The following is a 24,787-nucleotide window of genomic DNA, read 5'->3' on the forward strand; positions in this document are numbered from 1 at the left end:
TACATAAACTCTCCAGATCAAGTCCCTGGCACAGCACAGTGTATTCCTTCAGCACCTGGGTGTTATACACTGCAGTGTGGTGAATAGGATAGAGTGATTAAGTTTTTACTGCTGGGGGACATAAGAGGGGGAGGGAATATTTTTGCACAAATGATCTAAAAGGTAAGCAAAACTCACTACGGTTTTTGTTATCAAGGATGGAAATGTTTTATAAAGCTACTAAAAAAGGAATAGCTATTTAGCAAAAGTTAATAGAAGGTTATAACTCGGAGGTTGGCTAATGACTTTTAAACATAAGATAAGATCAATTTTATTGATCCCACGCAGCAAAGTTGAATTGTTTATTAGAAATACAAAGACAGCAAAGATAAGTAATCTTAAAAAACTAGAAATCTATACATTATGAATATCTGATACAAACAATATGACAAGTGAAAAACAAAGATAAAAGGTACTATACATTATATGCATTATATGTATATGTGTAAAGTATATTTAGACCCACATAATAACACATCTAGTGAGGAGATAAGGAAGATGCAATATATGTTTAAATACAAACATTGCACGTGAACAAAAAAAAAAAGTGCCTGAGGGAATTGGGTGGTGGGTAAAGTGTCTTGTGTCAGTGTTATTGAAATTTATATAAGATTTAAAAAACAATGTAAAAGCCAACATCACATCTAACGATCTGCTGTCTAGATTTGGTCTGTGCACTGTAGTTGCCCGTAACATAGTCTGACAAACGTATGTAAATTGTGCATGGCCAGGCAAATGTGTATTGTGAAATGTGAATGTAAAAATGTGGGCTGTCCCTGATATTCTATTCATCCTCTATTATCCATCAGATGTTTTTCATTTTTCATTGATTTACCCTAACTTCCTGTGGATGCAGGCTGTGTAGGGTGGTTTGGCGGTGGTAGTGTACAGTATGTGGGTGACATTGCTGGGGGCTTCACCCGGGCCTCCTAGAGCTGAATACCCAGATTCTCCTGTCAGATCAAGCTAATATTTCCAAAAAGACAAGTCATCTCAGACAAATGATTGCTTTCAATGGAAAAGCTACCTCTAACAAGTCAGCTTTCCATAATCTATCAAAAAGCCGGTATTTTAGCTGTATGATGCATTTCTGTGTCTGGATTTTGAGAAGGTTGCAGTAGCAATAATGTAAAAATCAAGAAGTTGCAAGGTTTCACATTTAAATAGCAAAATACGTGTGGAATCAAATGCAAACAATTGATTATCTCACAAAAGGCCACGTCTACATGTTCAGTTTTGCAACAATTCTTTCACATTACAGAGGGCTGGCCTGGAGAACCAAACAGAACCATGTTTAACTGTTAGTTGTACCTAATGCTGTCTCTTACAGTCAGTGTAAGAGCAACACAGTGAGTATTTTATGCTAATAAATTATGGCAATATGATTTGGAGTTAACTGATCTTCCTGTTTTACAAAAATATGACAAAACATTGACAAAATGTCTCCATATTCCGCGTTAGAGTCTGTAAAGCAAGACTGTGTAACTTTTTTCTGAACAGCAGCACTACTGCTAATGCTACGGGCTAAAATGTAGTTTAACAGTAGCACAAACGGAGAAGAAAGATAAAGTCAACGAACTGCAATATCTACCAACACTTTTCTGACATAAGCTAACGTTAGCCACAATAAGCTACTAGTCATACCAGACCAAGCAAGGATGTAGCAGCAAAACCCCTGCGCGTACTGAACTGAACCAGGGTGAGTTTTATTAATGAATGAATGAATTAACTTTTTTATTTGTAAGAGGAAGAATGTGGAAGTTCTTCTTTCAAACATTACGTATTTTGAAGGATTTTACAACTGTGTTGATTTTACAGTATTTTGTGGTTTGTTTTCGTGGTGACAGTATTCATTCCCACAGGTTTGTATAGAAAACCTATCATACTCTCAAAGAATGCAACAATCTGTGCTTAGAGACTGCTCTTATTTTCCTTGACGATTGTAGTCTTTCTATTTCAGCAGAAAAAACAATGATGTGACCAGTGTTTGAATTTCCCCGTGGCTTTTGGGGGAGCCCTATTTTTCGGAGGTGGGGTGTGGGAGGGTACTGTACCCATGTGCATACATGAATGAGCCCGCCTGCGTGCAGAAATATACAAGCAATATGTTTCAATTCATACAGAGAATATTCAGCCTGGTACAACAAAGACACAGAAAAATGATTCACCGTTGCAATGTTTTTTTAAATCGCTCTCCGGCGAGAAACAATAAAAATGCTAATGCGCAGCGGACAGGCAACGGTTTGCGTTGCTTTGTTAAACAGACTAGACCTAGGTTGCATTCCATGACAATTATGAACATACCCACAGCCTCAAATGTTGGTCTTACGAAAAACACAGTTGAGTGCGCCCCCACGCACGGATGGCCACAGCAGGAACAGACAGCATTGTGTTTATTAGACACAAATTATCTGAAATTGTTATGCACAAATAAACACGCACATTGATAAGTGCTTTACTTTTAGCCCATTATTTATTTCAGGAACCTAAATATACAGGAAAATATACATTTATACAGGGAAAAAAAACAGTGGCACCAAAAAGTATAATGTTTTAGAGCTCCCCCTAATTTTCTCAAATGAGGCTTTCTGGGGAGCTCATGTCTCTTTCAAGCTCGCCATTGCTCCCCTGTATTTTGAACCCTAGATGTGACGATGTAAAGCCGCCATGTGTAAAATTTGAAAACCTGAGACTCTGGTTCCCCCCCCAGTGGCAGTGTGATAAACAACAGTGTAGAGGGCAGCGTTGCAGCAGTAGCGTTTACTACTACCCCCAACCACCCACAGATCCAACCTGGGGACACTGAGATGAATGGGATTAAAGCAACAGACTAGACCAGTTTTCACTGGGATTGTCCAATTTTTCTGCAAATTAAACGTTACGCTGTCAGAATAATGCTATAATCACATAAACATTTTACTCATTGTGGCTTTAAAATGAAAAAAAGGAACAAATAACCCATGTGTAAAAAGTGTCCCAAAACCTTCTCATTAAAACAAAATGTTTTGTATTATTTTTGAAAACCATTATCTGAATTTATTTGAGATCTCTAAAATATAAGTAACTCTGTAGCAGTGTTACATTTTTTTCATTCACCTTTTTTCAGAGAGTAGATATATTTTTCAAACAATGCCCTGGTCAGCATATGCCTCTGCTCTAACAGAGTCTATGCATGCCTTCAGTAATCAGCTATAGGTTCAATCTATCTGTATGACTGGTGGGCAAAGATTTTATGTCCTTTCTTCCAGCTATGACTGAAACCTCAGACCTGTTTCAGCTGAGTTTCTGTAGTGATTTGCCTTCATTCTGTAGGCCCTTTTTGTTCAAATGAAAGCCACATTCATCAAGTGAACAAAGAGCTACGCCATTTCTATACAGCTTCAGGTGAACCCTTTAAATCAATGGCATGCTGGCCACAAAGGAAAGAAATATGACCGCACAAAATGAAATTATATGACTTGTTCAAAGGGACTGTGTGTGCAAATACTGCCTTAGGGTACAATAACATTCCACTTCAATGTAATGAAAATCTACCTTTTCTCAGAGTTTTAGTCTTTCATATTTCACACAGACTTTTCCTCATGAATCCTTTGTAGCAGAAAAAATAGTGTATTCTCTGTTTTTTTTTTTTGCAACAGCTAGCATTGGATGGACAATCTAATTACAGCCAGGACTGTCAGTTCGGGTGGAGGCGCTGGAGGAAGTAGCAAAGGTAAGATCTGAGAGGTGTTGGCCTAGAACTGTGGCTGTTCTAAAATGCAAAACCGGCAAGGTGTGATGCACACACTTTGATTTATTTATCATTTAAATGATTTTATTATTTTCGACACATACATAACTTACTTACAAACAAACTAAAAGTAGCTGTAGTGACAACATTATATGGCACTAGCTTGATGACAGTATTTAAAGGGTTGGTTCATCCAAATTACAAAAAAACAAAACCCAAAGAAATTGCACGTTTTGAGATATCTGTCTGCTTCCACCTCAATACAATGGAAGTGAATAGAATAATTCCCAGAACACACTGTGAACACACTATTTCTTCAGTAGAAAGTAGTTCCAATGAAAACTGTTCACAGTGGACCCTTTAAAGGGCAGATAGAAAATAGCATAAGAACATCAGTACGCATGAGTATTTGCATTTAATAATTACATTTTTTGTCACAAAATCAGTAACGACTAATCGACTGACATTGGAAAGCAAGTTGAGCCAATAATCATCTCACCTAGCATACATCATCAACTATAAACACATAGTGACCATTTACATCATTTAGATGCAGGGTTACTCACATACTGAATGGTAGATTGTGAAGTTAAAGCTGCACTAATCAGTATTTTTTATAATAACAATGGGTCAAATGACTATCTGTAATGTGAAAGGGCTCACTTGTGGTGATGAACCCACAGAGAATTATCATCCTACTCTGCCGCTCCCCTCAGCTCTATTGATCTTTTTAGTGTCTTTAGCTCATTGGTTTGGTTTTCCGGTTGTTACGATTTTGGTTCAGTCTCTCGTCAGCCTCGTTTCTCGACGTGGCGGGCAGCAGTTTTCAGCGGAAAAGTTTTGATAAACCATCTGTCAGCTACTTGCCCAGCACAGAACAAAGGACAAAGAGAGCAGCTAGCTTGTGAACATCAGTTAGCAGCTAATGAGCCCGATATTTTTCTATGCAGTAAATGGAGACCAAAATAGAGCAAAAAGGAGAGTGAACGTTGGATTTATAATTGTTGGAAGCCAAAATAGAACTCCAAGTGAATGCAGATTTACTTACACATTAGAAGGGCTGGACCGAAACATTCAGCTATTCGGATATTCGATTTTCAATTTGGGATTTGAGTTAGCGATGTAGCTTATCAAAACAATCGAAACCAGCATGGCACCGAACGACATCGGCACCAACCAGGTTTCTCTGCAGAGCATGTGCGACTGTCAGTATACCGAATGGGAGGGGTAGAGCGAGGGGAGATTGTCCACTAGTTAATCGATCGCGGATGGCGACGGTATCTTGGACACACATTAGCCATATCAGCTTTATAAGTTGAAAATGCTGTATGCCAGTGTTATGTTTACAGCTTGTTCTGCTGCCCCTAAGTGGCCAGAAAAAAAAATCAATGAATGCACCTTTAAAGTATGTTGGGGGGGGTAGGCAAAGATTTGTACTGATGCGCTATCGTCATATCATGCCACTAGAGGGAGCTAGAGGCCTGTCAAGCTTCCAGGTGACAGCTTATCATTTTTATTAGACAAGAAAGATCGTCACCCTGCAGCACCGGCAGCAGCAACTATATTATATGTGAGTGTCATAAATCAATCTCATATAAGAGTGGAAGGAAATAATGGTATAGAGTAATAAGGCATGTTCAGGCACACTACCAGGCAAGCAAAGGCTTACCTTGGGAATGTTATTTGATAACAAAGTTGAAATGGGTGTTCACGTTATAGGTCAAATATTAACTGCCAGTGCAGTCTTGTAGTTAAAACTGGATTTAGGCAATGAGATATTAGCCATCCTCTGCCCCAGCAGGCAATGCCGTCTGAGTATTTTATGAGGGCTTTGATAAGATCTGCCTTTAGAGATGAGATGAAAAACACAAGGATGATACTCTGATGAAAATATAATAAATGATCACTGTAATTTATCATAAAGAGTTGGTAAATCCTCTCCTCCTTTCTTATAATTCCTTTCTCTTCCTCTAGGTGATCTTTCTCTGAGTGCGGGAGTGTCAGGTGGGAGAGCTGCTTCAGGAGGCTCTGGGAGCACAAGCAGCTCAGTTCTGATTCCATCCAGCAGCTCCCACGCCGCCAGCTCTGGTGGATTCAGAGCCAGCAAGAGCACTGGAGGCATCAACGTCACTGCTCTAGGAGCTTCCTCTGCCGTATCCTCAGGTGGTGGGAGTTCAGCAGCTTCAGGGGGCTCGGGGGGCTCAGGGGCAGGGTTTAGGGCTGCTGGAGGGGAGTCCTCTAGCATGTCCTCTAGTTTTGCGAGTGGTGGCAGAGAAGGAAAAAGGGAAAGGGGTCTAGGTGCTGTGACGGTTTCAACAGTGACGAAGACCAGCTATAGTTCAGGAGGATCTGGGGAAGCGAAGAGAGGATCATCCTCAGCAAACACTTACTCACCTGCTCCAAAAGAGAGGAAGAGGATGACCACCATGGCAGCAGCTGTCTCAGAGGTCTTTGACGGTTAGTCATAGGTCAGATGTCAATTAATTCATGCTTCTTTACAGAACTGGTCTTTTTCACACTGTTTGTAGTTTGAATGAGGGGCCAACAGCACTATTTTACAGCAAACAGAAGGCTAATATGATCTTTGTTTTGTCACCCAGTTTCAGATTGTTCAAGCACAAACTCTTCTCCAGAGTACAACAGGAAGGAGTACGGTAAGTTTTGCCTTTGACAATCCAACTGTATGCTACTTGCCCAGCACCGAACAAAGGATAGACAAAGTAGTCAGTAAATGGAGCCCAAAACAGAACTAAAAGGAGACATTTGTAGGTCAATGAATTTGTTTTTTCTTTTAGTCACTTCAAGTGCAAGATCTGCCACCAGAGGGAGAACTCAGAGCAGAGGTACACTGGCAGCTCTGACACAGGACACTTAAAGGGATAGTACATGAACAATACAAATACAGTTATTACATATCAGGACAATTTTGACTTTTACTTTGCAGATTAGCATCATAGGTTAAAGTAATAACGATATTTAATGAACCATTTTTTCCGTTTTTTAGAGAGTGAGATCAGAGCCAGGCTTCAGAGCGCTTCTCCTCCAGCAAGTTGTGAGTACAACTCTTCATGGCCATAAATCCACATATCTGATCCTAAAGAATGTATTTATGCAGCAGTTGGATTTTTTTGTGCTCGTATGTACTGCGAGACTGTTGTAAAATGTAATCGTGAAATTTAATCAGTTTGAATTTTAAGTAAATGACAACTGGAGACCGAGTGGTCATCCTGTTGCCTCTGCTGTGCAGGGACGGAGCTGGATGAAGTGAAGCGTCTACTGAGAGGAAACTGCTCCACCAGCACCAGCCCCACTCAGTCCCCTGACAACACGCTGCCCATCCCCAAGAAGGCCAGCGTGGAAACTAGGACCATGTCTGAGAGCTCCAGCACAGGTTCACCCAATCAGCTGTCTTGTCTGTTATCTTTAAGGATGATATTAAAATTCATACTCATCAACCAATCAATCAATCAATCAGCCAAACTTCATGTGTATAGCACTTTTCATACAAACAAGATGTAGCACAAAGTACTTCACACAATAAAACAATTGAACAATTACCCCCCACACACACAAAGCAATAAATGAATAAATGATTCAATAACAACAGCACTCAATACAACAGGAACTAACGAACTATCATAAATCTCATCAGTTCATCATGTGGTCTGAAAGGCTGTGATAAAGGAAATAAGACAGTACTGAATGAAATAGACTTGTTAATACCAGACATCATTGCAGGTTTGAGTGTTAGTTCTCTGTTTTTGGTCAGGAGAGTGTTTCATTTTTGCAAATACTAATGGGGTTATCCCATACCACAGCAGTAACTGTTATTTTGTTTGTTTCTAAGTGTTGTTTCCTTTACGTACCGCAAGATGGAGTTGTAATCTATGATTGTTCACAGTATATTTTCTGCATTTCCACATGCCCTTAATTTTTTTATTTTTCACTTGTCTGTCTACCATTTTTCTGTCTTTCCTACAAGACCACTACGGCAGCATCTGGTCTGGAGGTGTAAGCAGTAGCTACAGTTACAGTACCAACCCCAACAACCTGTCCCCTACCTCCACCCTTTACCAGTCAGGTCAGTCATATCTGACCAGTGATAACATCAGTTAACTGTCAAAGGGTCATACCTTATCAAACAGTAAAGCTGTGTGCTTTTTCAAAAAGAAAAAAAAAGCATGTTTTGATTTTACCAATACAATAGATATAAATAAAATTTTGTTTGTGCTGCTCAAAGCACTAAAAATGAAATTTGAAGTATCAACTTGCCTTTCTCAAAACCTCTGCACATAAAATTCACAAATCTGCATGGCTACATACCACGGAGAAAACATGTCTTTGTGATTTGGGTGAACTGACCCTTTAAAGCCAAAGGAACCACTTTCTAAAAAGGCTTTATCAATGAACTTGAAGAGGTACACTCTCCATATACAGTATGTTCTGCTATAAATTAACCAGCGTAATTGTTGGGAGATATACCAATTCAAATATACCAGCGAAAGCAGACATCAACAAAAAATGTATTGCACAGAATCTTTTATCGAATGCCTGCTGGAAAACTTTGTGTAGCAAAGGTTGTTTACAATAAGACATTTAATTGTTTATGGCAAATCAGTCCATCCAGTTAGCATCTTACTATTTACTGCGCCGTGATGGACCAATGAACATTAGACGTGACCTTAAGTCATATATGTTGTTGACCCATGGTGTGAAAATGTATTTTTACCTGTTGTATGAGATGGTAGTTATAGGTGAACAGGACCTGAATATATGATGCAAGTTTTTATTTTCTTTGCCAACTGTGATGGATGGACAAATACGACTCTGCTCTGTTCTGTCACGTACAGGGGGGGGTCAGAACAACCTGACACTCAGCTCTCCTTTCGTGAGCAGTGGACTATCTGCTAGCAGCACTGGTGAGCCTCTTCCTGTCATGTCACAGTCCACTGGGTTTTCACATCTTTAGCTTGGCACTGACAGTAGATCACCATGTTGTTTTCCCCCCTCTGTCTCAGTTCCTGTGTATGGTGTTCAGAATAACCTGGCCAGTACCAGCCCCACTGTCCTCTCTCCCACTGGAACCAACACACAAATAGGTAAAGCAGTGATGTACAGCCAAGACCAAACAACAGCCATGGATCTTACTACTGCAACAACAAAAAAGTTGCTAAATGAATAACCAAACAGATTTCATAAGAGATGTTAGGAGTTCTATAAGCTTTAGTAGTATAACATTTTTTTGGGAATCATGAATTACGGTCTAAATGTGCGTGCTTGTCTCTTCATAGTTTATGGTGTGCAGAAAAATGTGTCTGGCCCTGGAATGAGCACAACCACAGGTGAGGCGTTATAGATATTTAGACAGACAGATTAATTGGTGTTGATTTGATTCACTCCCTGTGTCATTAGTGAAACGGAGTTTACCACTTTTGTTAGACAATACAAGCCCTTACAATATACATTCATCATAAAGTATAATATAAGTACAGGTAAACAGAGAAAAGTAAATTATTAGAAATATATAAAATAAGAATAGAAATAATACATAGACATATGAAAGTGTTATCATTCAAGAAATTAATCTATAAATCATGACTATAATTGTCTTTTTAATGTTTCTTTGCACATGTAGATGTTAAAAATGTCTTACCCACATAGACATTATAGTTAAGTCCGTTTGTTAGAAATACTTTATTATTTATTTACGTTACCACTTTATTACTAGATGCTAGTACACTCAGTAGGTCTTCGTTATATTTGAGTTTTTAATGTCATGTTGTTTGTTTCTCGCAGTGAGACCCAGCAGTCCCACTTATGACGAGGCCTCAGGCAAAGACTTTAAGTTTGTGCTGATAGAGAAGGAGAATGCACCTGTCAAGAAGGAGAGAGAGCGGCTGGTCATGACCAAAGACACAGGGAAGCAGTTCATGTCTGCTGCACCGGCTAGCACTTCTGGTAATATTAAACACTACTAAGTACTACTGCTCCAATACTGTTACTGTTTTACTACTAACACAGCTATTCTTCCCCACTGTCTCAACTACTTTTATTGCTACTGACATTTAAATATCACCAAATATGTATACTTTTTAATCATTTTCTATGTATGATTAGTGATAACGTAATATTGTAATTGTTCTGTCTTGTAGCTACCTACTCTGAGGACTCACTGAAGAGAGAGAAACAGAAGCTTTCATCCAGCACAATGGAGGAAGGAACAGATGCTAAATGTAGACTGATATACAACAAATCTTATTGGTTTTTCGATTCATCACATACATTATATTTCTTGTTCAGCATTTAATTATTTGCTGTTTCTTTTCTTTTTTTAAGCTGCACCCCTAAGAGTTGCCACAAAAGACAAAGCCACCTATGCAGGTATTGTATATATATATATATATATATATATATATATATATATATATATATATATATATATATATATACTTTTCTCTTTTATTATAGTCTGTTGTATATGTAAGTTTACAGTCAAATCCTGTCAGACCCCCACCAAAAACTTGATTCACAACAGAATTGCTAAAATAGGTCTTAGAAGATTACATAAGAAGAATTTTAAGAGTAGTAAAAGTATTTCATTTTATTTTTAATTGTTTTTTTAAATTGCCATTTTCACTTTTGGCATGATAATGTACAATAATATGTACAATAATATATTGTTTGGTATACATCTTAACCTGCTGATAAAGTTGGCAACACCTTTTGCTCTTCATTGCATTGTATTGTGTTGTATTGTATTTCTACAATGTGTTGAAAAATCAATTAGAGAAAGACAAGTGCAATGTTTAGAAATAAGTGGAAAGAAAGAGAAATAGTTTGACATTGTAGGAAATACGCTTATTCGCTTTTTTGCAGAGTTAGATGACAAGATTGATACCATTCTGATGTCTGTATGCTAAATATGAAGCTACAGCCAGGAGGCAATTAGCTTAGCTTAGCTTAGACTGAAAACAGGAGGAAACAACTAACCTGGCTCTGTCCAAAGGTAATAAACTCTGCCTACCAGCTATCAGCCTACCAGGTACCACCTCTAAAACTCAGTAATTAAAATGTTATATCTTTTTTGTTTAATGTGTACAAAAACTGAAGTGTAAAAACAACAATTTGCGGTTTTACGGGAGGTTATGGACCAGACTATTTCTTGACCCAGTGTAGTGACTTCTTCGTGTCTCGTCGTCACTGTGAAGTTGCCAGGCAACCAGGGCTTACTCCGGGAAGTAACTGCACCCAGCCAAGAAATAGTCTGGCACATAACCCCTCTGTCCAACCTCCATTTCCCCCCCTGTTTCCAGTCTCATGCTAAGCTAATCGCCTCCTTTTAGCATACAGATGTAAGAGTGGCATCGATCTTCTCATCCAACTCTGGGTGAGAAAACAAATAGCGTATTTCCCAAAATGTCCAACTATTCTTTTCAGAAAAATGTGGCAAGTTAGCAAACATTTAAGAGCTATAATAACTATGAACAATAAGAGACTTCGCTCAAAAATATGTTGATGCATATAAACGTCTCCTTATTCATTCTCAACAAGTAGTAAAGCCTTAGTAAATAAACAGAACATTAGAGGCTTTTTCATTAGATGCACCTGTAATGCATCCAGTCCAGTTGTTACTGTCTTGGGAGAAAAAATACAAACAGGACAGAAGAAGGTGAACCTGTCTTTCAACTTTTTTGTTTCTCAGAGATCCGTGAAGATGAATCAGGCTTTGGCTTCTGTTCCTGCTGCAGCTGGTGGAAGTGGCTGCTCGGCCTCCTACTCAGCCTGCTCCTCCTCCTCGGCGTCCTCTTTGGACTCATCGCTTTGGGTAAGACAGTAACCCCCCCCCCCCATGTATTCTCTTGCAGCATGTTATTTACCTGGAAGGTGATCTGAACATGTCCATCATCTTCTCTCTGGCCTCACAGGTGAAGAAGTGAAACGCCTCAAGAACCGTGTTGATGCTCTCGAAGCCATTACTGGCACTGTGTCAGCCAGGTCCAGCCGCTTGTCGGCCTCCTCAGGCATCAACATCATCGACCCGCTGGACTCGTCATACATCGACAGGAGTTCTTCTGGTTCCACTTTGACCCGCTCTGACAATGGGATCAACCTGGGGGCTGCTGGGCCAGGGGGAGGTGCAGGGAGCGGACCAAGACAGGACAGTGCTGACCTGCAGAGAGCCGTTCAGCAACTGGTCAGGGCAGAACTCCGCTCGGATGCTGTAAGAGGTATGGAAATATAACACACTGATCAGTTATCTTCACATAAGCTCATAAATCAACTCATCTGTCAACGTGGTGGACATTTGAATGGGATTGATCCTACCTTTTTTCTATTTTTAGAAGCACTTGCATACGCACTAAAAGGGGAGAGAGGAGATCCAGGACCTAAAGGCATGTTTGCACAAATCAAACAATCATTTGGAAATTGATATTTTGCTGATATCCATCATAAGGCTGGCTGTTTCTTTACAGGTGATCCAGGGCCTCTAGGACACAAAGGTGAGGAATTGTCCTGCATGTCTATATGTATTCAAAATTTTATGAATATCAAACCTCAGCAGTGTGTGATTTAAGAGTCAAGATCTATAAACAGCAACCGACGGCTATAAATTGGTCTTTTGCAGGTGATAGCGGCTTTCCTGGCCTGCCAGGTAAGACTGAGCAAATGTGTTGTAGCTTTTTCCCTCCCACAGAGGTGACACACTCACTGCCTCCTCCTTCTCCACTCATACATCTTTTTTCTTTAGGTCCTCCTGGGCAGATGGGTCACCCAGGATTGGATGCACCAAGGGGACCAAAGGGAAGTACAGGTAGAGTTAAGTTTAGATCATTTTCATTGTTCTTTGAGTAGGATGAGTAGACACTAGGAAAAAGAAAACGTGGGCTGAGTCTCTCCTCCTTTCTGAACAGGTGAACCAGGTCCTGAGGGACCACCAGGCCAGAGGGGCCGGGAGGGACCGATGGGCCCCCGCGGAGAGGCTGGACCACCAGGTTTTGGAGAGAAAGGAGACAAAGGTGGAAAATGTTTTTATCTCACCCATGTTGAAAAATGAAAAGTTATTCGCTGAGGTGTTCAGGCTTTGATAATGAAACTTGGTTTTGACAGGATCTCAAGGTGAGCCGGGTCCTGCTGGTGCTGCTGGACCTGTGGGGCTGAAAGGTAAAGTCAAAGGTCATGATGCCATTATAGGTCAGATCAGATAACATTTAAAGAACGATACCAGAGTTTTGCATGTTTAGCCCATTTACAAACCACTTAAACTTCACATCACTAACGAAACTTTGACATAAATAAAAATGTTCCTTTTTAAAACAAGTTGCTCAAGTGTCTCAAGAAAATTGATTTTCACTAATATACTTTATGAAAACCATTGTGAGGTTGGGAAAACACATGAGAATCAGTAATCTATTAAGGTACATTTGATTTTTAGTAAAGGGGATTTTAATAATGCCAATAATCAGCAGCCAGTATGTTTTCTTCCCTGTTTGATTTAGGTGCCATGGGAGAGCAGGGTGCCTCAGGAAGCCCTGGTAAAGACTCCAGTCCATATGATTTTCATTTCATTTTATCTGTTCTTTGGTCTTGATTGGCAGTCGTGTATTCAATCTGTTATCTTTGCCTGCAGGTGCTCCAGGTCTAAAGGGTTTCCAGGGTGAAGCAGGAGCTCCAGGAGCAAAAGGTACGTTTTTGGCTTTATCTTATTTTCATTTTCATGACCCACATATAAACTAGAATACACAGTCTTGTAGAAATTGGTTAAAAAAAAAAAAAAAGTGTGGTTAGAGCAAACCAAGACCTTTGCAGAACACTGATTGATAAGTTAACTACAGTGTTATAAGTAAGGATAACTTTCATCAATTTAGACCAACTTTCTCGTTGCTCCGTTGACACTTTTTGTTGTTTTATTGCAGGTGATCGAGGAACACCAGGGCTACCAGGAACCAAAGGAGACCAGGGAGAGAGGGGACCACGTGGACCAGCAGGTGTGTCCCAGAATAACTTATGCAAACAATGAATAATAACACAGTTCCTATCACAGCAGCTATTGAAGTTAAAAGTGGTAAAGATGCCTCTATACTTATTTTCCAAACGGTCTATTCAAATAACACAGAACCCAAACACAATTTGTGTTTTTTGCATAATGTACTTAAAACTAAATGCCACTCATAAACATGAGTTTCCAAAGCTGCAAGACAAATAAAAAATATTTACTGTGTATTTTTGAAAGCCTTAAATGATGTTAACCATGTGAACTTTTACATGTGTCAACAAAATATACAGTACAAACTGGTTAGATGCTGACTGGCATAAACAAGGACTGATGGCATCAGTATTAAAACAAGTATATGTAACTTTTAAAAGAACAATGAGCAAATCCATTCTCTTACTAATGAAGAGTTAAATTCATAAGCAGAAAAATGCACCCTTGTTCATTGCAATACTTTCAAAGGTTTTGCTGCTATGGTCTCACTTGGTCTGGTATGACCAGTAGCTTTTGGTGGCTAATGTTAGCTAACTTTAGACTGTGTTAGCAAACTCTATTCTGTGTAACTCACCTTACTCAGTCACTCTGTGACTCTTCTCTACTTGTGCTACTGTTACAATATGTTTTAGCATTCACTGTTATATTCACTGTAATTAGCAAATGGAAGAACAACAGTGAACGGTAGCAACAGTGACCACCGTTCAGCAAAAGTTAAGCTGTTTTAAGTATTGTGGTGACCTGGAAATATCACATAAATATGTTTGGAGGAGGATTTTCAATGACATGTCCCTGACCTGTTGGCTCTTTTTGAAAATGAGGCTACTCTTAACTGTAAATAACTGTAGGTGTATCTTTAAGGCAAACATATTCACAGATCCCCAAATAGTGAATTTAAACACCAAAAAAGGTCATTAAAAATAACCTAAAATTCAGTATTTGTGTAATTGTATTCTGTTAAATGTATAATAAGAATGGGTTAGTGTTAGTAAGTTGCATTTATTTTTTGATTTTGATGGTTCCTGTTTTCATGATTAAAGGTGAACCAGGACATCCTGGAACACAAGGCCCTGCTGGACCAAAGGGATCTAAAGGAAGTGCAGGTGAGGAGAAGGCTTCACAATAATAGTAATAGAAAATATGACATTCCATTAATAAGATGTCAAGACTGGAGAGGGATATAATGAGGACTGCATCATATCTCCAGACAACTGAGTTTACTCTAATGGTGCCCTAAAAGAGTTACATGCTTCGATAATTACTGACATGGTAATTTTAGTTGCTTAAATTGAAATGTGTGCTGTGAGCATGCAAGAGTGCTATAAGATGGATGGATTTGTCATTAATAAGGACAAGTCAGTGACATTTAGCAATTATTTAGCAAAGAAGCTACAAAGAGATAAAAAGTACAGAAGAATTTTCAGTGATTGAGCAGATAGGGGTTTAATGATGCTACAACACTGACAGATCATGTGTCTGTTCATTTAGAAATGTGTTGTAGCTACAGAGATCAGACATGCAACCTTTCTTGTTTGTTTGGAACAACAATTGTGACATTTTTCTGCAGTACCGCCAAAGAGCGATCAGAACAGATTTATCACGGTTGTTGTTTCAGTAAAGATTGTTGTGTAAAATAGTCTCTCTGTATGAACTGCAGGTGACACAGGTTCGATGGGACTTCCTGGTGTGAGAGGACCACCAGGGCTTCCTGGAGATGTTGGTCCCCCAGGTACCACATCACTGTCCAATTATGGCAGCATACATAATCAATTGTGTTTATCAAATATTGCCTGAGGAATTTCAGGTAGTTTACATTTAATTAATTGTATTGAAAAGAAAACCATCTTTCCTACGCCTCACAAAGAAATTGTTTTTTCCCCAGGTCCCCCTGGGCTTCAAGGACCCCCAGGTATGAGAATATATACCTATATATCAAACGGTATTCTTTTACTCTCCTTACAGATTAGATTTTGTATATTTTAATATTTTTTTTCTGATCCATTGCCACAGGTATTGCTGGAAATCCAGGACAGCCTGGTGGTAAAGGTAATGCCTCATTTCCTTTCTAATGAAAGTCAAAAAATGTCCACATCTACTGCAGACTGCCACAGAAGGCACTGGATGCAAAAATAAAAAAGTGCCAATGAAAAGAAATCAAAGCGTCTGTACATCTCCATTACCACTCAGTTTACTGTCTAAGCTTTTGGTTGACCTTCTTCAGGGTATGAGATGTACCAAATGTACAAAAATCAAATAGATTCCCACAAGGGGAGGAGTCAACAACTTAGTTAGCACACCTGAGGTGATAGAAGTTTGTTATTGTTCAGCATACTCAAGATCATTACATTATATGGTGAAACCATGCAAACACACAAAAAGAGAAAGAGTCCAGCATGCTAGTGATGCTGTGAGGCTACTTACGCACAGTGTTGCTAAGGTCAACTAACAAGCTCACTAAGAAAATGTTAACAAATTTTGCATGTTAGCGTGCTAATATTTTCTAATTAGCACTCAACACAGTATAGCTGAGGCTGATGGGAATTTCATTACTTCTGCAGGTATTTGGTCATAAACCAAAGTACTGGAAAAAATGTTGACCTGTTTATGGCTCTAGATGGAAATCAGAGAAACACCAAAGTTATCCTCTCGGGACCATAAATGTCTGGACAAAATTTGATGAAAATCTATCCAAAAATGTTGAGATGTTTCAGTCTGGACTCTGGACCAAAGGGGTGAGCAACTGATTTACCAACTGACATTGCTATCACTTGAGCCATCGCTAGCTTACATACACACTTTACTTCACATATGTGTATGTGAGAGCTACATTAGAATAACTAGCGTTAATGCTAGTTATGTAAATGGGAGTAAATCTTTTTTACCAAAGTTCTCCAAAACTAAGAATTTAATGTTTACCATCATTTTTTAATTAAGGCTTTAAAACAGTAGTGTTATGATTTGATACTGAAACTCTCCAATAAAGGAAATGCTAAAGAGGTTTTTTCAAAGGCCAATATAACAACTGATATACATGTATGTCTATAATGTATAGCTTCATTATGTAATCTAACATTGTCTTTCAGGTGAACCAGGATTACCTGGTAAAGTCATCGCTCCAAGTAAGAACAGCAACACTTGTTGTACTAATTACCCATGGACAAGCAGAGTGTACTGTGCATTCGTTTGTAAACCATAGAAAAACAAATGTCATGTAAAGTGCAACTGGTGTTTGTCTCTCCCATTTTGTTTCTAGTTGGCTCCGATACTGTGGCCATCCCCGGACCTCCAGGGCCCACTGGGCCTCCAGGTCCTTCTGGACTCCCTGGTCTGTCTGGTCCCATTGGCCCTGCTGGTATCCCAGGACAACCTGGTAAATCCAAACTCCTGACTTATGTTAAGCATTTGAGATGGATCAACTGGATTTAAGGATTGTTGATACATATTGAACACACTGTTGTTTCTGTGATGGTACATTGACATAATTATTTAGGTTCTAAGGGAGAGCGAGGAGAGAAAGGAGAAAAGGGAGAGCAAGGAAAACCTGGTGAGCTTGGTATCAGTGTCACGAGTTCAGAAACTTTCAGTGCCACCCGAACAGACAGTGAGTACCTCTCAATTTCATTCATATTCATTACTTTGGCACCATCTGATGGTAGTATCAAGAATGACACTGGAATATACAGTAATGCACACTGCTACATCCTCTTTGTTTTAATTTCTAACAGAACATTCCTCAGTGGCTGGACCTCCTGGCCCACCAGGACCTCCAGGGCCTCCTGGAGCACCTGGTCATCAAGGTCCTCCTGGTATGTTTAAAGCTATTTGTAAGATAACAATTGGGACAGTGGCTTAGATCAAACAAATGATTATTCAAATGCTGCTGTCGCTCTTCTTTAGGTGAGACTAAACAAGGTCCTCCAGGGCGCATAGGCTCTCCGGGAGAGCCAGATAAACAAGTAACTTGCAATACAGACAGACAGATAGATAAATCATCAGCATACAGGACGATTTAAGCAGTGTCGGGATAAAAAGTAATATTTCTCTTTCTTATTTTAAATTGATCTGTAACTGCGTTGCTGTCCTCACAGGTGTTGGTTTACCTGGACCTCCAGGAGAGAAAGGAGAACCTGGCAGCTTTGTGCCCACATCAGGTTGGTCAAAGAAATCTAATTTCAGATCTACTGTAGGTCGACAACTGGACATAATCAGCCTTTACAGCCTTTGCTTGGCATTTTAATGCATTTTTCCTGTTTTGTCTTAGAAACCTTTTTTGCTGGACCACCAGGACCTCCAGGACCCCCAGGTCCACAAGGTTCAGCAGGTAGGTTTGACAAATTAGATGCCTCTGATGCCTTTGTGTCTGTTACAAAATCTACGGTACTAATTAGTGAAAGTGGCAGGTCTCACGTCAAAATATGAATTAGGATATTTCTTTAAAATTGTGTAGAACCTCTTGTTCACAGAAATATTCTTTCATCTTATCATTCATTTGCCTTAGGTAACCAAGGACCCCAAGGGTACCAAGGTGAAAAAATTGCAAACCACTGCATGCATCATAGTGCTTAGAAACTACAGGCTTTTAAAACAGACACATCTCTGTTTTAATTTAATGACGATTGTTTCAGGGGAACCAGGTCAACCGGGTCTTCCAGGAAGTCCAGGAGAACCAGGTGTTGGTATGTCAACAAATTTAAGATGAGATGAATTTTTATAAAATTTATTATAAAGAAGATTTAATTTATCTAGAAAGATTTTGGGGCCTTCATCTGCAGGTGGGGTTTGCTCAGTTTCTATGGAGATATTTCTAGGGTCAGTAATGAACCGCCAAGCTTTTATCATATGTTTTCACGATAGGTTTCCCAGGTCAGCCTGGACCTAGGGGGCCAGAGGGGCCACGAGGACCTAAAGGTAAATTCAGTAATCTGTTTTGCGTGACCTTCAAATTCCCTCTTACAGACCTGTTACAAAGCTTCATCTTTTGTTCATGTCTTATTACACAAGATGTTGCCATACTGAATGGTTATACACAGACCCTTTCTATCTATGCTGTCTCCTTGAATTTTATTTCTTTTATTAAGAAGTCAGAAAACACTGGCGTTTGTGTCTCATACTAGTTACGTGTTCCTTGCAGGCGATGCGGGAGTCCCAGGGGTCTCCATTGGTAAGACCACCTATATATCATATTAAATCATGTACTACGACAGTGTCCTAATCGTAGTCTTCACTAACGCCTTGGTTTTAGAAGCTCTACGAGGTTGTCAGTGAGCTACTATGGCTGACAAATACACTAAGACACCTGTCAATCATGCAAACATGCCGTGAAAGAGGTTTATTTTCATTAAGCAATTTTTGATCACTAGGGGTAGCTATCAGTGAGAGCTGGAGGGACTCAACCATATTGAAATCAAGAAAGCTGCAAAAGCTTACCAGACCTCTGTAGCCCACTCTTCATCTCTGCCTTTCTAGTCTTTTCCAACTACTCAAAGCGCTTCAACTACATATCACATTCACATACTGATGGCAGGTGTCAACTGCTCATCAGTTCAAAGAAAGTAACTCATTCACACACACTCACACACCGAAGGCACAGCCCTCGGGAGCAATTTGGGGTTCAGTGTCTTGCCCAAGGACACTTCGACATGTGGGCTGGGATTGAACCGCCGGCCCTCCGATTGGTGAACAATCCGCTCTACCACTAAGCCACAGTCACCTCCAGTAGTAGTAGTTATTTAATCTTTGAAAAGAGTCTTTAAAATTGCTATTCGAAGCTGGTATGGCCTTTCCTATATGAAAATTACATTTTATTTAAGAATGTGTGTTGTCGTACCAGGTGGCTCATTCAGGCCTGGCCCCCCAGGCCCACCTGGACCACCTGGAAGAGATGGAACTGGGTCTGGATCAACTGATGTGGGCCAGTACATTGCTGAATACCTTCAGAGTAAGCTATGTACCAGTATTTATCTACTTTGGTTAATGTAATACTACGATCGAATGAAACAAAGAGCTATGTCAAGTAATCTGTTGGAGACAAAACTGTCTTGACATGCAGGTGGTGGCATCAGGCAGCACCTGGCTGGACCTCCTGGGCCTCCTGGTCCTCCAGGGGCCCCAGGGGCCGCAGGGGACGGGCTGGTGGAGGATGTGGCCAGCCGAGTTATCGCCTACATCCAGAGTATGACCAATTACATAATAATGTTCTATTTATCATTACTCAGGATTTCTATATGTGAAAATGTACTGTTTTTCTAACAGTGGTGAAAACCCCCTTATAACTTTCCAACTTCAGGTCCAGGTAGAGGATATGATGGGACTTCTGGCCCTCCTGGTCCTCCAGGTCCACCTGGCTCCATCTCTATCAATGACATCATCAACCTATTACAACGTAAGTCTCATTTGAGGTTGATTAAAATCCACAAATTTCTGACAGATGGCATACATCGCAGTGGCAGAAACTCAATATTTGAATGGCACACATACAAATGTACATACAGTACATATGAGTGAATCATTTCTTCATCATTTTGTGCAATGGATCACATTGATGCCAGCGGTGTTTGTATATGAATTGTAAAAATTTGAATCTGTCATGCTTCTGATGAAGGCTATCACATTCAAATTCAGATACATTTGTTGTGCATGTTTTATGTCTGTTTAATGATCTGTGTTGGGGACATGTCAACTTGAAAAATCTTTGTAAAGTTGACTAGTGCCTAAAAGAACCATTACCATGTGGAATTTACTGGTAGCCATTGGTTATGCAACAGGCAAATAACTAGCTTTGTCTGTACTTTTATGTTTGACAAAACTGATTTACTTGATTTCTTTCAAAAGTTTGCTGGTTTGATACCCTGCTCTTACAAGTATAGCATGTGAGACTCTTTTCCAAAGTGTGTCAATTATTTGTGTCCAGGAGAGGACGTAAGGAGGTACGTTGCTGGTCCTCCCGGTCCACCAGGACCTCCTGGGTCTCCAGGCTTCGGCAGTTACAGATTCAACACCCAGGAGCTGGCTGAACGTGTCCTCAGCCTCATAAATGGTGAGTGATAGATATGGACCTACAGGTTACCTATTAAAAAGGTGTTCTGTTGATGATTGTGATTGACTGTGGATGCTGTCTGTCACCAGAGAGGGGGGTGGTAGGTGTCCCTGGACCCCCGGGACCTCCTGGGCCTCCTGGTCTTCCTGGAAACTTGTTGTCAAGTAAGAAATACAATAACAAAGTGTTACAATAAAATCAGGTTTTTGAGCTCACAGTGTTTATGTTCATGTAGACAGTGTCTATTCTAAAGTAATTAGATCAAGTAGCATTCTTAAGCTAACAGATGTTCATTTTCATTGTCCAATTAGCTGGGTATCAATCACTTGTGGGCTCTCAGGGGCCTCCTGGTCCCCCAGGTATCCCTGGTCCACAAGGTCCACCTGGACCAGCAGGTCTACCTGGCCCAACAGGATTTGGGAACTACATCGGTTCAGACATTCGTGACTACCTGCAAAGTGAGTTTGACTGAAAGCATTAGCTTCATCAGTTCATGAGGAATTCATCTGAGAAAGTATACTTAACATTTTGTCTGCCTCCACTGCCTATGTTCCATTGTCTTCCCAAAGGTGTTTCCTTCAGAGGCCCACCAGGCCCCCCTGGTCCCCCTGGACCCGAGGGCCCCCCTGGTCAAATCCATGGACTGGTTTCCTATGCTGAGCATACCAACAGAGAGATGCTCAAAGCAGAACGACAAGAATACAGCAAGAGTGAGACTAGACTTGTTCAAGGGCATCAGTAGGGTTTGACAATGATTGCATGATAGGTTTTGGTGCATGAGGCTTACCGTTAAAAGCCATTCAGAAATATTACTTTAAGGGTTTAAGGCACAATCCTAATACAGACTTTCACAAAAATGTCATTTCAATAATCCATCTGCATTATAGTCAAATATGATCCTATGTCAACTAAGTTGTTGCTTCTTCTGAAGTCACGTTATGTTGTTTTGTCTCCAGGTGACAGTTCGACAGGATCTATGTTTGGACTTCCTGGTCCGCCAGGCCCTCCTGGACCCCCAGGACACAAGGGAGAGCCAGGTGTGCTCGGCACCAGAAACTGGAACCTGGATACTGGAGACTACTCCAGTATGGCTGTCAAAGTAATTGATTACATCAAATGTAGGTGATCTAGAGAAAGTTTTTTTTATAAATGACAAGTTTTCTCTCTCTGAACCTTGCTGTCATGATTATATGGCCTACTACTTACCCGACTGTCCTCCACATGCAGCCCACGGTCTGCTCAGTGACATTGTGAGAGACTCTGAACGTGTTGTTCAAGGACCTCCAGGACCTCCTGGACTTCCTGGAATGCCTGGACACAGCCAATGGGTTAGCTCCCGTGAAAATTTCGTGGATGTGGTGGAATACATCAAATGTAAGTCGATATGAACTTTATGTGCTTTTATAATTAAAGGGCTGTGATTAAGTTAAAGAGCCCAATGATGACAGGCTGTATCTCCATGCTAACCATGATTGGGTCATTTCCACCCCAGTATCTGTTACGACCATCTGTTACAGATCTGGTGGAATACATAAGATGTAAGAAATAAATATTTATCACAAAGAAAAATCACAGCCATTAATGCTTAATTACTTTAATTCCCTTACTGCTATTGATTTAGGCAAAGTGTAGCCTACAGGTCATGTTGACTTCTTAGCCTCTTATACTTATTCTAATGCAGCAGGTCTTTGCTCATGATACAGTATAACTTTCTTCCAGTCTGAAAATGTAATTTTTTTTTCTCGGGGTTGAATGCAACCAGTGGCAAAAAAGTGTTCACTTGCATCACAGAGTTTTCTCTCATTTGCAGCCCACGGCGTGCTGCACGACATTGTGAGGGAATACAACAGTCGTGTCTTCCAAGGACCTCAAGGACCACCTGGCCCCCCAGGTCCCCCCGGATACAGCCGATGGTTTGGTTCCCATGGAAACGCCACCGATCTGCTGGAATACATCAAATGTGAGCAATTGCAGCCTACTATGCTGTTACAAATCACAAATCAAAACCTACAATAAAACACAACTGGTAGAGGTACTGGTTGACACTATTCCTCACCTTGTTTCTTATTTTCCAGCTCACGGTCTGCTACGTGACATTGAACACACCATCAAAGGATTGCCGGGACCACCTGGCCCTCCAGGTCCCCCCGGATACAGCCGATTGTTTGGTTCCTACACAAACGTCACTGATTTAGTGGAATACATCAAAAGTAAATATGCTTAGCATTTACCTTGTAAAAGTTACAGTTGAAAAGAAAAAGGATAAAGTAGCTAAAAGATGTGAGAATTAGGATTTCTAACAACAACTGAATTTGTCCTCCACAGCACATGGAGCCATTGTAGGACCACCTGGGAGACCAGGACAGAAAGGGGACATGGGATTCCCAGGGCCAAAAGGAGAGAGAGGTAAAATCATTAAAGAAAAAAGTGGAGTTTGGAATGATAAATCTAGTGGATTGTACCGTTAATAATTCTTTTCATAGTGGTTACAATACTCCAGATTTAATGGTGAAATTAAACATGTTACCATGTTTCTTCATGTCATAAAGGAAACTTTTTGTCTACACAATATTTTGGTGTACTATTTCTTTTTCCAGTTAAATCAGACTAACAGATGAAAAAATGGGAGGTTCCATGTTAAGAATCCACTCTTTTGAATATTTTTTCCTACCATTAGTCTCTTGTGGCAGTTTATAATGACTTTGGCTATTGGTTATTAATGGCCTGCCCAAATTTTAAAGTAATCTACTCTGTCTGTGTGGACACAGGTGAACGAGGCCTTCCTGGTCCAGAAGGACACAAGGAACAAAAAGGTGACAGAGGTCAGTTGTCAGCATGATTTGATGGATGATGATTTGACACAGGCCTGGATTTTTCAATTCCTAAAACCAGGCTTAAAATGTATCAAAATGTAACAAATTTAAATAAAAAAATTGCAGGCAATGGTAAACGGACTGTACTTGTACAGCGCCTTTCTAGTCTTCCAACCACTCAAAGCGCTTCACACACTACATCTCACATTCACCCCATACACTGATGGCAGAACTGCTCATCAGTACAAAGAAACTAATTAATCCCTCACAAACACCGAAGGCACAGGAGCAATTTGGGGTTCGCTGTCTTGCCCAAGGACACTTTGACATGTGGGCTGGGGGAAGCCAGGATTGAACTACTGACTTCCTGATTGGTGGACGACCCGCTCTACCACTAAGCCAATAAGCCACAGGCTTATTTATAATTAGATCATCACAGTTGGATCATGACCAAGACTTTTCAAAGTGAACCCCATGATCTCATTTTGAGAAACAGGCACTAAGAGATAAGTGTAAATAATTATGGTTTTAGATCAAAACATAAATGTTATGGAGAAATCATCAAGATCTTTTGGTGTAATTATGACAATTTCATTTTGAGAATAAAAAGCTAAATATCTATACATAACTAGGTTATACAATAAAACAAAATCTGTACAGTGAAAATGGATCACTTTAGTTTGGAATAATGTGAGCAAAAGAGAGGTATAACAATCTGACCCAGGAAATTAAAGTGTCAAAGAAACCAAACCAACGGAGAACATAAAACAGGTAGCCCCATTCCCCACGATCGAAGGCTTTCTCAGCAACCAAAGACAGAACTACCTCTGGACCCTGTGACAAAGAGGGAGTGTAAAGGATATTAAATACATGCCTGACATTAAAAATTAAGAATGTGCATTTTTAATAAAGTCTGTTTGTTGAGGAAATAATAGTGGGCAAAATATACTCAAGGCAGAGAGCTAGCACTTCAACCAGTGTCTTAATGTTGACGTTAAGGAGACTTATGGACGCTACAGGAGGAGCATTTAAGAGGATCCTTGCCTTTTTTCAAAAGTAAGGGTACTGACGCCTGACGGAGGGAAAATTTCTTATAAAATTCTGTAGGACACTTGCCACTTTGCATACGCATAAGGTAAAAGGGTTATTCTCTACAGTGGGAATTTCTAGACTTTCAAAAAATG

The 24,787-nt window shown here is 40.1% G+C and overlaps 1 protein-coding gene across 4 annotated transcripts in view; it reads left to right on the forward strand.

Moving 5' to 3' along the window:
* The window catches only part of LOC122873911 (collagen alpha-1(XVII) chain-like), a 26,028-nt gene continuing 1,241 nt past the window's right edge, over positions 1-24,787 (forward strand). Inside the window, exons 1-52 of one of the 4 annotated variants that reach the window (XM_044191243.1) lie at positions 3-162; positions 3,678-3,751; positions 5,744-6,226; positions 6,370-6,423; positions 6,565-6,612; positions 6,774-6,821; positions 7,017-7,160; positions 7,752-7,850; positions 8,620-8,688; positions 8,788-8,868; positions 9,061-9,111; positions 9,566-9,727; positions 9,922-10,002; positions 10,106-10,150; positions 11,472-11,594; positions 11,695-11,997; positions 12,112-12,162; positions 12,244-12,270; positions 12,396-12,422; positions 12,519-12,581; positions 12,682-12,786; positions 12,878-12,931; positions 13,267-13,302; positions 13,398-13,451; positions 13,684-13,755; positions 14,795-14,857; positions 15,412-15,483; positions 15,637-15,663; positions 15,765-15,800; positions 16,838-16,873; positions 17,008-17,124; positions 17,245-17,355; positions 17,480-17,560; positions 17,843-17,905; positions 18,016-18,075; positions 18,253-18,279; positions 18,380-18,430; positions 18,609-18,662; positions 18,886-18,915; positions 19,585-19,692; positions 19,804-19,926; positions 20,041-20,136; positions 20,665-20,790; positions 20,880-20,954; positions 21,102-21,248; positions 21,360-21,500; positions 21,747-21,908; positions 22,018-22,164; positions 22,601-22,750; positions 22,866-23,000; positions 23,116-23,196; positions 23,559-23,603. In XM_044191243.1, the coding sequence (XP_044047178.1) occupies positions 3,688-3,751; positions 5,744-6,226; positions 6,370-6,423; positions 6,565-6,612; positions 6,774-6,821; positions 7,017-7,160; positions 7,752-7,850; positions 8,620-8,688; positions 8,788-8,868; positions 9,061-9,111; positions 9,566-9,727; positions 9,922-10,002; positions 10,106-10,150; positions 11,472-11,594; positions 11,695-11,997; positions 12,112-12,162; positions 12,244-12,270; positions 12,396-12,422; positions 12,519-12,581; positions 12,682-12,786; positions 12,878-12,931; positions 13,267-13,302; positions 13,398-13,451; positions 13,684-13,755; positions 14,795-14,857; positions 15,412-15,483; positions 15,637-15,663; positions 15,765-15,800; positions 16,838-16,873; positions 17,008-17,124; positions 17,245-17,355; positions 17,480-17,560; positions 17,843-17,905; positions 18,016-18,075; positions 18,253-18,279; positions 18,380-18,430; positions 18,609-18,662; positions 18,886-18,915; positions 19,585-19,692; positions 19,804-19,926; positions 20,041-20,136; positions 20,665-20,790; positions 20,880-20,954; positions 21,102-21,248; positions 21,360-21,500; positions 21,747-21,908; positions 22,018-22,164; positions 22,601-22,750; positions 22,866-23,000; positions 23,116-23,196; positions 23,559-23,603 (4,708 nt within the window). In that variant the 5' untranslated portion in view covers positions 3-162; positions 3,678-3,687. Of the gene's footprint in view, positions 163-3,677; positions 3,752-5,743; positions 6,227-6,369; positions 6,424-6,564; positions 6,613-6,773; positions 6,822-7,016; positions 7,161-7,751; positions 7,851-8,619; positions 8,689-8,787; positions 8,869-9,060; positions 9,112-9,565; positions 9,728-9,921; positions 10,003-10,105; positions 10,151-11,471; positions 11,595-11,694; positions 11,998-12,111; positions 12,163-12,243; positions 12,271-12,395; positions 12,423-12,518; positions 12,582-12,681; positions 12,787-12,877; positions 12,932-13,266; positions 13,303-13,397; positions 13,452-13,683; positions 13,756-14,794; positions 14,858-15,411; positions 15,484-15,636; positions 15,664-15,764; positions 15,801-16,837; positions 16,874-17,007; positions 17,125-17,244; positions 17,356-17,479; positions 17,561-17,842; positions 17,906-18,015; positions 18,076-18,252; positions 18,280-18,379; positions 18,431-18,608; positions 18,663-18,885; positions 18,916-19,584; positions 19,693-19,803; positions 19,927-20,040; positions 20,137-20,664; positions 20,791-20,879; positions 20,955-21,101; positions 21,249-21,359; positions 21,501-21,746; positions 21,909-22,017; positions 22,165-22,600; positions 22,751-22,865; positions 23,001-23,115; positions 23,197-23,558; positions 23,613-24,787 lie in introns of all 4 variants that reach the window. The other 3 variants (XM_044191242.1, XM_044191245.1, XM_044191244.1) reach the window with 3 other exon arrangements.

The sequence above is a fragment of the Siniperca chuatsi genome, linkage group LG3, assembly GCF_020085105.1.
Source record: "Siniperca chuatsi isolate FFG_IHB_CAS linkage group LG3, ASM2008510v1, whole genome shotgun sequence".
Classification (NCBI taxonomy): domain Eukaryota; kingdom Metazoa; phylum Chordata; class Actinopteri; order Centrarchiformes; family Sinipercidae; genus Siniperca; species Siniperca chuatsi.